This window comes from Ovis aries, chromosome 1, assembly GCF_016772045.2.
Source record: "Ovis aries strain OAR_USU_Benz2616 breed Rambouillet chromosome 1, ARS-UI_Ramb_v3.0, whole genome shotgun sequence".
Classification (NCBI taxonomy): domain Eukaryota; kingdom Metazoa; phylum Chordata; class Mammalia; order Artiodactyla; family Bovidae; genus Ovis; species Ovis aries.
In genome coordinates, this window is record NC_056054.1 from 109,043,934 (window position 1) to 109,059,838 (window position 15,905).

The window sequence follows — 15,905 nt, forward strand, 5'->3', positions numbered from 1 at the left end:
ATAGATCTGATTCATCATTTTATTTTCATTTTTTATGTTTCTACCTACTCACTTTTACACCTCCATAAATTATCAGTTTATTCATCTTGATTTTTCTACTTTTCATAGAACCTGATACATGGTGCTATATGGTGAATGCTGGCATCCTAGATAGGATGCTTCTAATAACTTCACATCCCATTCTCTCTATCTAACTAGACAAGCAGTCTTTAGCCAACTTTCATTTTGAGTATTGTGTTTTCCCTTGAAAAAAATTATGTTTTTCCCTTTTTGCCGCATGCATCTTTAAGAAAAGGAACAGGCATCAGATAATTTAGCATGTAGATTGATTTGCAGTTCTTCTGAAATAGGAGAAAAGAAAAAGGCAACAGTGGTCTTAGTCATTGGAAATAATATCCATATCATGATTGAACTGATGAAAAGACAAAGAAATTTTCATGCCCTTGACTTCTATGACTTCTCTAGTTAATTTTGCAATGTTTCATTAGGTCACGTGGTTGCCACAGGTATTCCCAGAACTCTTTTCAGTGCAGTCTTCACCTCCTTGTTCCTGAGACTGTAGACAAGAGGATTAAGTAAGGGAGTAACCACTGTGTAGGTCACTGCCACCAACTGGTCTTTGTCTGAAGCAGACTTGGACTTGGGCCGAAGGTATATGATGGAGGCACAGCCATAGTGGACAAAGACCACGGTGAGGTGTGAGGCACAGGTGGCAAATGCTTTCCTCTTGCCCTCAGCCGAGGGGATCTTCAGGATGGTGTTAACGATGAAGCCATAGGATATGAGAATTAGCAGAAAAGGCACCATGATTACCAGGATGCTGAGGCTGAACAGAGCTAGTTCTTTTACATGAGTGTCTGTGCAGGCTAACTTAATAACTGGTGCCATGTCACAGAAATAGTGGTTGACCCTGTTTGGGCCACAAAAATGCATGCCACATATGAGATTGGTGGCCACCAAAGCAATAAAGAAACCTGTGACTGTTGACAGAGATACCAACCCCAAACCTAGCCTTTTGTTCATGATAAGTGTGTACCTCAGGGGGTGACAAATTGCCACATAGCGATCATATCCCATCACAGCAATGAGAAAGCAGTTGGTACATGCAAAGCCAAGGAAGAAGAACAGCTGGGTGGCACAGGCTATGAAAGAGATAGTCTTGATGGTTGAAAGCAAGTGGACCAGCAGCTGAGGGATGATGACGAAAGTGTAGCAAGACTCAGAAAAGGAAAGGATGAATAGGAAACCGTACATGGGAGTGTGTAAAGTCCTGCTGAAGCAGATAACAGTCATGATGGTTGCATTGGCCATTAGGATGGTCAAGTACAGAAGGAGGAAGGTGACAAAAAGCAGCACTTGGAGCTCCTCCAGGTTAGAAAACCCCACCAGGATGAACTGTGTAACCACAGAGGTTCTATTGAATCCTTGCATCTGAATAACTTCCTTTTGTGAATGAGTTTGGAGAGAGAAAATGATAAGTATCTTTGTACAAAGAATATTCCCCCAATGCCTTCCCTTTAAGGATTATATTTTCAGACCTAGAGTATTGAAAGATCTCTCTCTCTCAACCTGTCTAAGCATAGATATTCCTTTTGATAATTTAAAAATATTATCCTCCAAACTAGGAGAATGATTAGCTATATTATAGAAATATACAAAGATTGAAAGAGGTACCATGTGATATTACCAAAGAGTACATAAGAACATTAGAAAATTCTCCTAATATAATAGGAGGAAAAGCGAGACACAAAGTCATATTTATAATAAGATTAGAGCTGATTGTATTTGCTTTCTGATATGCTTTCTAAATATTTAACAATAAGCTTTTAAAATTTGATGATCCTAAATATACTTCACTTTTATGTAGGTTAGAATATTTCCATCTCTTTTTAGCTACTATCCGAACACAAGAAAAACTTGCTGCTTCCAAAAATAATGCTATTATTTTAAAACAATTGCTTTAGAAGCATTCACATTTCTGAATTCAGCATGCCATTTATAACATCTGTTTGCCCAGAAAATTATTAATATGCCTTTCCTCCGATAACTGGCAGTCACAGTAGATGGCCTGCTGGGGTGGGGGCAGGTAGGGAAAGCACAAGTCAGTGACCAAAATACAACCAGTGAACAGCTATGATAATAAAAGCAAGCTTAAGGATTAATATTTTTTTTAAAGTTCAGCAACAATTCTTGTCTGAGAACAGTCAGACAATCCAAGTCATCATTTGATATGTCAGAAAGCATGTTAGAGGAGTTGGGATAGGAGTGGTGATTGAAGAAAAAGGGGGATTTCTCCTTCTGTGATTAGTAAACTCATTTCTAATATTCCCTTATGAATGAGGCTATTTATGGCACTTCTGTTTTCAGAGACTGATCAGCCACTTCGTGGTGGCAGATTCGCCTCTGGAAACACACCATCTCTTCAACTCTTTCTCTGTATCACATCCTTGAAAATTTTCTACCAGTTCATAGTTCAGTTAAAACATGAAAGGAAGCAGTTGTAATTGCCTGTTGAAAGCAAAAACAAAAATAATAATAACAATAATAATTCAGGAACTTACTAAACATTTCCTTTATTTAATTTTATATAGTGTAATTTAATAATAAGTGCTTTCATTTAGGGAGAGGTTGTTATCACATGTAAACAATTTTATTGCAAAATATGATCAATATTTTACAATAAAATAACAAAAATCCATTTTAATTTCATCTTTATTTCTAACTTGTTAAGCACTATGGTACTCTGGGCTTTTGAGATGACAAAGAGAAAATTCTTAGGCAACTTTGGTGGATACCCTCATCCATGGACTTATGTCATTTGCATTGTTTACATATATCCTTTGGTTTCCATATCTCCTATTCTTGATACTGCACTATCCCTGTTACAATTTTGAAAATATTTCTGTTATGAAGTTTCCATATTCAAAAATCTTAATCTATTTTTTATTCTCTATCAATTTTTTTTCATTTTTCTACCAATGCAACTACTTTGATGCTCAGTATCCATCATAATCAAACTACCATAGACAACGTATAGAGTCAGTAGGAAGACTGAAGCTAGGATAATGGAAGGAAGGAAGGGAGCAACAGGAATGCACCTTGAGTCTTCAATAGACAAAAAGTGTTAGGGTGAAGGAAAAGAGAATAGACCGTCTCAGGGATTTCACATTATCTTGTAGTCTTAAGTCATCCAGAGCCCTAGTCATTTTCAATTTTGAGAGTCAGGTCCAAAAATTCAGGAGAAATCAGACTTAGTATCTGCAGCACTCAACATCATCAAGCTTGTTAGCTACTTTAATGGCTATAAAATACAAAGAGTTGTTTGATGTGACTCACTGGGTACATTCACTATTCATCCTGCCATGGTTCCTTCAGTTAGATGGCTCCACATTCCTGCTAACATAACTCGTTCCCTTTGTATCAGACATGGCAGAAAACAAGATGCTTTATGTAAGCTACATCAGTTTGTCCTTCACAACCCAGTTGATAGCACAAGTGTTTTGTCTCCCTTCTGTAGCTAATTCAGGGGCACTAAGTACCCTCTCCTGAGCAGAGTGACCTGTGAACATTTTTATCTCTGCATTCAATGTAAGGAGTTGAGCTCATCTCCTTATATGTTTGGCTTTCTCTAGATTACAAACTTTTAATAGGCAAAGGTAATATTTTTATTAATAGCTGAATACCTAGCATGTAGTATAGTTTCTAGTTTATCATGGGCTAAAATTTTTTTTACCTCAATAGAATATAAAAGTAATAAATAATATGCTGAAGTAATAGAGCCAGTACCAGAATCCAAGTCTTCTAACTTGTATTTTAAAGTAGAATCACAGTTTATTTCTATATCATCTCTCATATATAGAAAATATACATAGGCATATTGAGGTGAATGTTGGAAGGAAATAAAATATTGCTTGTGTTATTTCCAGAAGTAGGACAATCATGGGTAGTTTTATTTCCTTACATTTACTTTTTATGTATTTTCAAAATTCTTTTTCTCAGTTTTATTAAGATATAATTGACATATATCACTGTATGCCTTCTAACATTTAAACCACTTCCTTCCTATCACATTTTATGCCATCTATTCTTTACCTTGCTGGAAGAGTATCTGCCCTACACTTTTTCCAAGAGACTAAAGCATGATCTCACGCTGCCTGTTTAAGTAAAACTCATTTTACTATTTCTGAATTTTCTAGAATAGTCCAATTTTAATTACCTAGTGTTCTTAAATTATCAAATTTTATACTTGAAATTTATTATTTCTATGCCTTAGATTAGGAGCATGAAACAAAAGAACAAAGGGAATAAGAAAATTGGTAAGTTAAAGATATGGTAAATATATTCAAAGATTCAAAGATAGGAAAAAATAAGATGTTGCTTAATTTTATCACAATTTTGTGAATCAGACTGTTTTCAATTTCCTGCTAAATCACCAGCTTCTCTTTCAGTAACTCAAATAAGAATTTAGCTATATTTAAGGAAGCCTTCACTCTTGGCCCCAATCATATCACTGCTTTTATATTTTCTCTCATGCTGTTTCGCATACCTATATAGATTGTTGTTTTCTATATCCAAATCCCTGTCATGTCCCATGTTTTTCAATACACCTTCTCTGGCTACTAGAAAACATATAAATGCTCATTCTCTTCATAACACTTAGAGATCTTAAAATCATACTGATATGGAGTATGGGTTAGATACCGTCCTTTGTGTTTTTAGAATTAATTTATACTTCTTATTTTCTGTCTATCTATCTAACTATCATCCATTTATCTATATCATATCCCTCTGCAGATTGTTTCTTTGGGGAAAGGGACCCATAACAATATATCCCAAATGATCTGCTGCCTCCACCACAATTTGGAACACATAATAGACTCTAAACAAAACATAATAACAAATAATGGTATTCTTAAATTCTCCCTTAGCTTCTCCTTTAATTCTCCTTTAGTTTTTTTATCTACTATGATTTTTATCTAGAACGTTTTCTTTGCTCTTTTACTATAATCCATATTATTCATAATATTTTTATTATTCCTCCAATTATTTTTTTTAAATAAACCTATGAGAATGAGCTTTCCTGCCCCCTAGTTACTTTTATTGCTTGATTTCTCAGTTTTTAAATTTCATATAGGGCATGGTATATGTGTATATATGTTTCCATTTATGTGTATATGCAGACTCAATAGTAGTAAAAAAATAGTAGCTTGTTTTGTTTTAAGAAAAATAGCATATATTTTTGTTAGAAAAATTGACTCTGGTATAGAATCTTTTTCATAATACTAAAAGCTATGGTGCACAGAGAGATGTTATGGGGAGGGAGGTGGGAGGGGGGTTCATGTTTGGGAACGCATGTAAGAATTAAAGATATTAAAATTAAAAAAATAAAAAACTAAAAAAAAAAAGCTATGGTGCAAATGCATTCAAATCTGAGATCTTTGGTAGAAAACAGTTTCTTCTTCAGGTAGTAACTGATAGAGAGATTACACTTACCCACTTACATTCAAATGATCAAGGAAGTTGACATATGACTTTGATTTGAGGACTCAGTCTTGTAGGTCTTTTGAACGTGGAAAGAGGCAGCAGTAGAAGTTTGCTTGTAAAAGTAATGTCATCTGTCCTAAAGGGGTAAATGATTGGGAAAAAAAATGTGCTGAAACATTTCACAATGGGTTTATTTGGACACTTAGATGTGTTAACCTTTTTAAGTCTTAAATAAGAAGCTGAAATTATCCCAGTCTCTATTCATATGTCAATTCAGAGTCTATAATTAGGTTGGAGAGTATTTATAGCCTTCTGGGATTCCAAGAACTGGGGCCCTCTGAGACAAGGAGAGCTAAAGCAAAAGATAAATGACTAAACTGGGACAAGAACATCTTATCTAATATCAGAAGACAATAATATAGATTGAAAAAATTATATTTGGGCAAAGCATGAAAAATGTAAATAAGAATTCTTTTGGCATAAGGGAGTTGCTTTCAGATAGAAAGTTTACAAAACGCTGATATGCCAAGAGAAACCAAGCTCACCAACATGCAGATTCACTTGAAGGTTGATTTGATAAGGCATAAGACATGAAGGCAGGGGTTGGTGAATGTAGGTATGTTTGGCACTTTGGGGGATTACACTGGTAGGCTGTGTCTTGCTTCTATACCCAATTTGTTGTTCAGTCACTAAATCATGTCTGATTCTTTGCAACCCTACAGAGTGCAGGATGCCATGCTTCTCTGTCCTTCACTATCTTCTGGAGTTTGCTCAAATGCATGTCCATTGAGTCAGTTATGCCATCCAACCATCTCATCCTCTGTCATCCCCTTCTCCTGCCCTCAATCTTTCCCAACACCAGGGGCTTTTCCAATGAGTTGGCTTTTTGCATCAGGTGACCAAAGTATTGGAGCTTCAGCTTCAGCATCAGTCTTTCCAATGAATATTCAGTATTGATTCATTTAGGATTGACTGGTTTGATCTCCTTGCTGTCTAAGGGACTCTCAAGAGTCTTCTCCAGCACTACAATTCAAAAGCATCAATTCTTCTTTATGGTCCAACTGTCAGATTGCACATGACTACTGGAAAAAGCATATGCTGAATAAAAAGTCAAACAACTGGATTTATTAGCTCCCTTAAAGGAATTATTATAAGGGAATGGCTTTTATTCAGTGACCATTCATTGAGTGTTGTGCTTTGGAAAGCACTGTTAGATATTACAGTGATACACAGATAAATAAATTACATGAATCCATCTGATATAGCAGGGTAGCAAAACTGTGTGTAATAAGAGGCATACTGAAGAATGAGTCCATACCATTTCTGACCTTTATTGAGCCCATCTTTGCATGAAATGTTCCCTTGGTATCTCTAATTTTCTTGAAGAGATCTCTAGTCTTTCCCAGTCTGTTTTCCTCTATTTCTTTGCATTGATCTCTGAGGAAGGCTTTCTTATCTCTTCTTGCTATTTTTTGGAACTCTGCATTCAGATGCTTATATCTTTTCTTTTCTCCTTTGCTTTTCACTTCTCTTCTTTTCACAGCTATTTGTAAGTCCTCCGCAGACAGCCATTTCGCTTTTTTGCATTTCTTTTCCACAGGGATGGTCTTGATCCTTGTCTCCTCTACAGTGTCATGAACCTCAGTCCATAGTTCATCAGGCACTCTATCTATCAGATCTAGTCCCTTAAATTTATTTCACACTTCCTCTGTATAATCATAAGGGATTCGATTTAGGTCATACCTGAATGGTCTAGTGGTTTTCCCTACTTTCTTCAATTTGGACTGTGAAGATAGCTGAGCATCGAAGAATTGATGCTTTTGAACTATGGTGTTGGAGAAGACTCTTGAGAGTCTGTTGGACTGCAAGGAGATCCAACCAGTCCATTCTGAAGGAGATCAGTCCTGAGTGTTCTTTGGAAGGAATGATGCTAAAGCTGAAACTCCAGTACTCTGGCCACCTCCTGCGAAGAGTTGATTTATTGGAAAAGACTCTGATGCTGGGAGGGATTGGGGGGCAGGAGGAGAAGGGGACAAGAGAGGATGAGATGGCTGGATGGCACCACCGACCAATGGATGTGAGTCTGAGTGAACTCCAGGAGATGGTGATGGACAGGGAGGCCTGGTGTGCTGTGATTCATGGGATCGCAAAGAGTCGGACATGACTGAGTGACTGAACTGAACTGAACTGAACTGAAGCATGTGTCAGTGAAGAGACAGCAGAGCAAGAAAGATGAGCACCTCACAGTGAAGATCTTCTTAAACGTAACCAGGGCTAAGATTTGACTAATGAGTTATGAATAAAAATACTGAGAATAAGAAAGCTAAGTAGAAACTATTGAATGATTAAACCTGGGATATTCAAAGAAAAAAGACTGAAGAGGATTGCTGAGAATTTCTATTTCTTCTATTGACTACTCTGGTTATTTAAACAAATGCTCTTTCTGAAAACAACTGAAATTGCTGGGGAACATTTTAAAAATTTCCTTATTGCATATTTATCAGCTGAAAGCATTGTAGGAACTTCTAGGTCAAAATCTGAGAGAAAGTAAGAATCCTGAGAAGAATGAAGTACTAAAAATGTCTTTTACACCAAGGACATTTACTTATCTGGATGTAATTACAAATCCAGCTAGTGATATGAGGGAATCACAGGATGAGGCAGACAGAAATTAAGGTTCAGTTCAGTTCAGTCGCTCAGTCGTGTCCGACTCTTTGCGACCCCATGAATCACAGCATGCCAGGCCTCCCTGTCCATCACCAACTCCCGGAATTCACTCAGACTCATGTCCATCGAGTTGGTGATGCCATCCAGCCATCTCATCCTCTGTCATCCTCTTCTTCTCCTGCCCCCAATCCCTCCCAGCATCAGAGTCTTTTCCAATGAGTCAACTCTTCACATGAGATGGCCAAAGTACTGGAGTTTCAGCTTTAGCATCATTCCTTCCAAAGAAATCCCAGGGCTGATCTCCTTCAGAATGGACTGGTTGGATCTCCTTGCAGTCCAAGGGACTCTCAAGAGTCTTCTCCAACACCACAGTTCAAAAGCATCAATTCTTCGGCGCTCAGCCTTCTTCACAGTCCAACTCTCACATCCATACATGACCACGGGAAAAACCATAGCCTTGACTAGATGGACCTTAGTCGGCAAAGTAATATCTCTGCTTTTGAATATACTATCTAGGTTGGTCATAACTTTTCTTCCAAGGAGTAAGCATCTTTTAATTTCATTGCTGCAGTCACCATCGGCAGTGATTTTGGAGCCCCCAAAAATAAAGTCTGACACTGTTTCCACTGTTTCCCCATCTATTTCCCATGAAGTGATGGGACTGGGACCCACCAAAATAGGGAGTTAAACAGTAGATCTACTCTAAGCTGGGACTCTGAGAAAGGACACCTTAAGATAACCATAAAACAGAATTAAGCCCATCTTTTAGCTCATTGTGGGAGGTTCTGATGGGAGTTGTCTCAAGGCTGACAGGAGATATGGTCAGGGTGGTGAAATAGATTCACTTATGAGAGGTTGCAACTGGTAGGCCCTCATTATGATTTGCATCTCAAAACTGCATCATCACTTAACTCAAGAAACCTCAGCTCTGGATTTAATGTATAGAGCATCTAAATTGGTAGTGCCTCTAAGAATCTGTCAGATACAAATCCAGATTCAGCTTCTGGAAAACAGCAATATAGAAATTATAAAAATAAAAACAGAAGGAAAAAGTCAAAAGAAAGAAGAAATAAAACTGTATCTCTTCATAGATGACATGCTGCTGCTGCTGCTAAGTCACTTCAGTCGTGTCTGACCCTGTGCGACCCCATAGATGGCAGCCCACCAGGCTCCCCCCGTCCCTGGCATTCTCAAGTCAAGAACACTGGAGTGGGTTGCCATTTCCTTCTCCAATGCATGAAAGTGAAAATTGAAAATGAAGTTGCTCAGTCATGTCCGACTCTTCGCCACCCCATGGACGGCAGCCCACCAGGCTCCTCCGTCCATAGGATTTTCCAGGCAAGAGTACTTAGATGTAGTTAGATGTACAAGAGTACTTAGATGTTCAAGAATACATAGATGACATGATGGCCTACAAAGAAACTCTCAAGAATAGGCCAAAAAAAAAAAAAAAAAAAAAAGTCAAAAAACCCCACAACAAACCAAAACGAAAAACATAAAACCCTCTTGAAACTAAAAAGGCAAGATTATAGCAACATTGCTATACAAAAGTTCACTTTCCTGTATATATCAGCAATAGAAAATTGGAATTTGAAATTAAAAATATAAATCATTTATATTAGCAGCTAAAAAGAGAAATGCTTAAGGATAAATTACAAAATATGTACAAGACCTTTATGAGGAAAATTATAAAATATTAGTGAAAGATATTAAAGACCTTGTCAACTAAAAAAAGATGCAAAACTTGAGCATTGTGAGTTAAGTTTTATTTGGTGCAAAATGAGGATTGCAGCCCTGGAGATAGCACCTCAGTTAGTTCTGAGAGATTGCTCCAAAAATGCAGCGGGGGAAGATCAATATGTGATTTTCGGAAAGGGGTAGTTCAGGATAGTTCAATGCAATTAAGCACTCATTTTACAAGATTTTCTGCTAGTCATGAGGAGCCGATGAAGGGATTTAATGCTTTTCTAGATATCAAGAGATGCAAAGATTGGGATCATGAAATCAGTTCCTGAAAATATCTAAAGACATGTTCCACAAGATTCCCTGAAGAACAGAGTGCCTCACTTCACCCTGAACTCCCTCAGGGGTGTTAAGGTCAACAGCTACAGCAACACAAGAATCAGTCTCCACAGAGGCAGATGGTAAATGCCCTCGTTGTTCAGGTGCTGGCAATGCTCTTGGCAAGTGCCAATTTGTAGTCGACAATCTCAGTACATGGAGGAATAATCTATGTGGATAGGAAGACTGAATTTTGTTAAGACGTCAGTTCTTCTCAGACTGTTCTGTAGATTTAATGCAATCCCAGTAAAAATTCCAGCAAGTTATTTTGTGGGATATCAAGACTGACTGTAAAGTTTATATTCAAAGCCAAAAGATTTAGAATATTGACATAACACTGCATATTAACTATATTTTCTAGTTTCTGTGTCAGATGTTTTGACTTCTTTGATCAGCCTTGATGGCCTTTTGGAGACTCAATTATCAAGGAGGAACTGCTCTTCCTAACTAGGGTTAGAATTTTCCAATTCCTGGAGATAACAAAGGACTTTCTTTAGAGCAAGTCTTTCACATGCAAACTAATCAATACAGAGTACATAGCCCCTAATGAGTTAATGTGCTCTTTGTGAATCTCTTTGGCTGTAGTCTCTCAGGCTCCTCTGTCCATGAGATTTTCTAGGCAAGAATACTAGAGTGGGTTGCCATTTCCTTCTCTAAGGCACCTACCTGACCCAGGGATAGAACCTATGTTTCCTGCATTGCAGCTGAATTCTTTACCCGCTGAGCCATCTGGGAAGCCTACTTGTCTGCTTTTTCAGGCTCTTACACTCTTCTCTTGTCCTAAGCATGGCATGTCCTATCTTCCCTTGGGAATTGTGTGCAATTAACTATCTTTCCAATGGCAATTGCTTCCTGATATGTTGTCCTCACCATATTTGAAGAAAAGTTAAATCTTCATTTAAAAACATATTGGGATAGGAAAAAAGTTAGTTCATAGTTCATTGTTGTAGGTTAAATTTTCAGCAAGAGCTCTTTTTCCCTTCTGCTCTGTGACTTTGCAGTTGCTGCTTTTAGATGCAGAGTATAATTCTCAACCACAGAATTTCGGGCTTGGTTTTGGGATTTAATGCCAAGAAAAAGAAGTACAAAAAGGGAAAATGGTTGTCTGAGGAGACAATATCTGAAAAAAGAAGATAAGCTAAAGGCAAAGGAGAAAAGGAAAGATATACCCATCTGAATGCAGAGTTCCAAAGAATAGCAAGGAGAAATAAAGAAGACTTCCTCAGTAATCAATGCAAAACAATGAGGAAAACAATAGAATGAGAAAGACCAGAGATCTTGTCAAGAAAATTAGAGTTTTCAAGGGAACATTTCATACAAAGATGGAACTACCTAAAGGACAGAAATGATATGGACTTAAAAGAAGCAGAAGAGATTAAGAAGAGGTGGCAAGAATACACAGAAAAACTACACAAAAAAAGATCTTAATGACCCAGATAACCATGGTGGTGTGATTATTCACCTAGAGCCAGACATCCTGGAATGACACAGTCAAGTGGGCCTTTAGGAAGCATCATTATGAACAAAGCTAGTGGAGGTGATGAAATTCCAGTTGAGCTACTTCAAATCCTAAAAGATGATGCTGTGAAAGTGTTGCGCTGATTATGCCAGCAAATTTGGAAAACTTAGCAGTGGCCACAGGACTGGAAAAGGTCAGTTTTCATTTCAATCCCAAAGAAAGGTAGCTCCAAAGAATGTTCAAGCTACAACACAATTGTGCTCATCTCATATGCTAGCAAATTAATGCTTCCTTCAAGTGAGGCTCCAGCAGAATGTGAAACAAGAACTTCCACATGTTCAAGTTGTATTTAGAAAAGGCAGAGGAACCAGAGATCAAATTGCCAACATCCATTGGATCATCAAAAAAGCAAGAGTGTTACAGAGAAACATCAACTGTTTTATTGACTACACCAAAGTCTTAGACTGTGTGGATCACATCAAACTGGAAAATTCTTAAACAGATGGGAATACCAGACCACTTTATCTGCCTCCTGAGAAATCTGTATGCAGGTCAAGAAGCAACAGCTAGAACCGGACATGGAACAATGGATTGGTTCCAAATTTTGGAAGGAGTATATCAAGGTTGTATATTGTCACCCTGCTTATTTAACGTATATGCAGAGTACATAATGCAAAATGTCAGGCTGGATGAAAGGTAGTTGAAATCAACACTGCCTGGAGAAATATTAATAACCTCAGATAGGCAGATGACACCACCCTTATGACAGAAAGTGAAGAGGAACTAAAGAGCCTCTTGATGAAAGTGAAAGAGGAGAGTGAAAAGCTGGCTTAAAACTCAACATTCAAGAAATGAAGATTATGGCATCTGGTCCCATCATTTCATGGCAAATAAATGGGGAAACAATTGAAACAGTGACAGACTTCCTTTCCTTAGGCTCCAAAATCATTGCAGATGGTGACTGAAGCCATGAAATTAAAAGACGCTTGCTCCTTGAAAGAAAAGCTATGACCTACCTAGACAGTATATCAAGAAGTAGAGACATTACTTTGCCATCAAAGGTCCATCTAGTCAAAGCTATGGTTTTTTTCAGTGGTCATGTATGGATGTGAGATTTGGATCATAGAAATATCTGAGAGCTGAAGAATTGATGCTTTTGAATTGTGGTGTTGGAGAAGACTCTTGAGAGTCCCTTGGACTACAAGGAGATCCAACCAGTCCATCCTAAAGGATATCAGTCCTGGGTGTTCAATGGAATGACTGATGTTGAAGCTGAAACTCCAATACTTTGGCCACCTGAATCAAAAACATGACCCATTTGAAAAGACCCTGATGCTGGGAAAGATTGCAGGTGGGAGGAGAAGGGGACGACAGAGAATGAGATGGTTGGATGGCATCACTGACATGACAGACATGAGTTTGACCAAGCTCTGGGAGTTGGTGATGGACAGGGAAGTCTGGTGTGCTGCAGTCCATGGGGTTGCACAGAGTCAGACATGACTGAGCAACTGAACTGAACCGACTGGGATTTCTGTTAGCCAATGAAGTATAGGCGGAGGGATAGTTTGCCGGTTTCAAAGTATTGTTAGCCATTCAGTTGTGTCTGACTCTTTGAGACACCATGGTCTGTCTCCTACCAGGCTCCTCTGTCCATGGAATTATCCAGGCGAGAATACTGAAGTGGTAGCCTTTCCCTTTTCCAGGGGATCTTTCAGACCCAAGGATTGAACCCAGGTTTCCTGTACTACAGACAGATTCTTTACCATCTGAGCCACTTGATCAAAACATGTATTGCACATTTTTTCAATAAATGCTGGAGAAGATGCAAAGAAAATGGAACCCTCTTACACTGTTGGTGGGAATCCAAAATAATACAGCCACTATGGAATAGTATGGAAAGTCCTTAAAAAATTGACAATAGAACTACCATATGACCCAGCAATCCCACTGCTGGGCATACACACTGAAGAAACCAGAATTGAAAGAGACACATGTACCCCAATGTTCACTGAAGCACTGTTTACAATAGCTAGGACATGGAAGCAACCTAGATGTTCATCAGCAGATGAATGGATAAGAAAGCTATGGTACATATACACAGTGGAATATTACTCAGCTATTAAAAACAATGCATTTGAGTCAGTTCTAATGAGGTAGATGAAACTGGAGCCTATTATACAGGGTGAAGTAAGTCAGAAAGAAAACCACCGATACAGTATATTAATGCATATATATGGAATTTAGAAAGATGGTAACAATGTCCCTATATGCGAGACAGCAAAAGAGACACAGATGTAAAGAACAGACTTCTGAACTCTGTGGGAGAAGCAAGGGTGGGATGATTTGAGAGAATAGCATTGAAACATGTACATTACCATATGTGAAACAAATCACTAGTCCAGGTTGGATGCATGATACAGGGCACTCAGGGCTGGTGTACTGGGATGACCCTGAGGGACGGGATTGGGAGGAGGTGGGAGAGGGGTTCAGGATGGGGAACACATGTACACCCATGGCTGATTCATGTCAATGTATGGCAAAAACCACTACAATATTGTAAGGTAATTGGCCTCCAATTAAAATAAATAAATAATTTTTTAAAATGCATTGCAGGTTTTCTGCTACCAGCATTAGATGAACTCTCCCAGTCCTTTTAGACCTGGTATCTGGAATGAAAATAACTGATGCAAATCTAATTCCAACCTTTCCCAAATGGTCAAATCCAACGAATGTGAAACTTGAAGCAGAGTTACTATGTTGAGCCCAGCTCAAAACAGCAAACCATAACATAACCTGCTGACACATAACAAGACCTATTTTTATTGTAAGAAAGACATAACATAAAATTTTCTATCTTATCCACTTTTACGTGTGTAGTTCAGTAGTATGAACTATATTCACATTGTTATAAAACAGATCTCCAGGACACTTCCATTTTTCAAGTCTGAAATGGTAACCATTAAATAACAACTCTCCCTTCTCTAAGTGAAATAAGCCAGTCATAAAAAGACAAGCTATATATACCATAGGGCATTCCTGATTTAATTCTTCTGTAAACAATGTTTTATTTATTTCCATTTTATATAATTTAAGTTATAGGTACATGCTCACATAGGAAACTTATTTTTAGATCTATGTTATGTGACCCTTCAACTTTTACCCCCATCCACATACCCAAGTAAGAGCTCCTATTACATGCTGCTCAATTGGAAGGCTGAGAAATGAACACTTAAGAAATTAGGTTCATATAAAATTATGTTGCTTTATTGGCACACATCTTTAACAAAATCCACAAAAATAGTCATGCAAATAAGTGTAATTCACCTATATTAAGTGATTACCATTTGGTTATTTCTTATAGTGAAGCATGAAAGAAAGAGGGAACCATAGTTTATTACTCTTTTCCTACAATACCTAGTTTAATACTTTGCTCATATTGACAGATTCACAAAAGAACTCTTGGATGGTCAACTCAATTTCACCCTGCAACTGATGTTATTGCGATTCTAGTTTATGGAATAAAGAAAGGAAAATGAAGGGAGGTGGGAAAAAACTAGCAATTTTTAACGCTTTCTGTCAGAAGAGCACCAAATTGTTTTGCATCTATTAACTCCTTTAGTTCTTACAAAGCCCAAACGAGAAGGCATTAAAGATGTCACGTTACATAGGGAATAACTGACCATGAGAAAGGTTAAGTCTGACCCATGGCATTTGGCTGGACAATGATTCAAATCAATATTCAAACCTAGGTCTTTATGATTCCAAAATCCATGTTTTCTGCTTTACCATTAGCCTCATGGAACTCATCTCTCCATAAATGAATTATTCTTTTTGCCTATAATTTTTATTGTAAATATTGCTTTTACCTCAAAAAATATTCCAAAGCATTCAGACATTTAAACAACATTCTCTACTGTTTCCTTCAGTGTAGGAAGAATATTAACAGACTTGGCATTCTCCGAGAAATAATGCAGTATTTATAGTATTTATGAGAAAATTGACATTTTAAATGTTCAATAACAGCATGGATTGGGTCTTTGAAAGTTGCCACATTCACATAACTTTCTGAAGACCAAATGGTACAAACTGTACTGTGAAGAGAGGGCAAACAGAAAGGTCTTTCCAATAAAAATAACACTACCTTCTTCCTTGTTTTCTTTTTTAAACAAAAACTATGTTTATTGGCATCATATCCTGGATACTTTGGTGAATATAATTTTCCTGATATAGCAAC

The 15,905-nt window shown here is 37.6% G+C and overlaps 1 protein-coding gene across 1 annotated transcript; it reads right to left on the bottom strand.

Annotated features, from left to right (window-relative positions):
- Nucleotides 1-489: 489 nt before the first annotated feature.
- Nucleotides 490-1,431, bottom strand: LOC101115176 (olfactory receptor 10T2). The gene has a single exon (XM_004003694.1). It carries the CDS (start codon nt 1,429-1,431, stop codon nt 490-492), a length of 942 nt encoding a protein of 313 aa, XP_004003743.1.
- Between the last annotated feature and the right edge of the window lie 14,474 nt (nt 1,432-15,905).

What these genes read in the sequence shown, in the direction of transcription:
- LOC101115176 (XM_004003694.1), bottom strand. Translation starts at nt 1,431, where the DNA reads ATGCAAGGATTCAATAGAACCTCTGTGGTTACACAGTTCATCCTGGTG.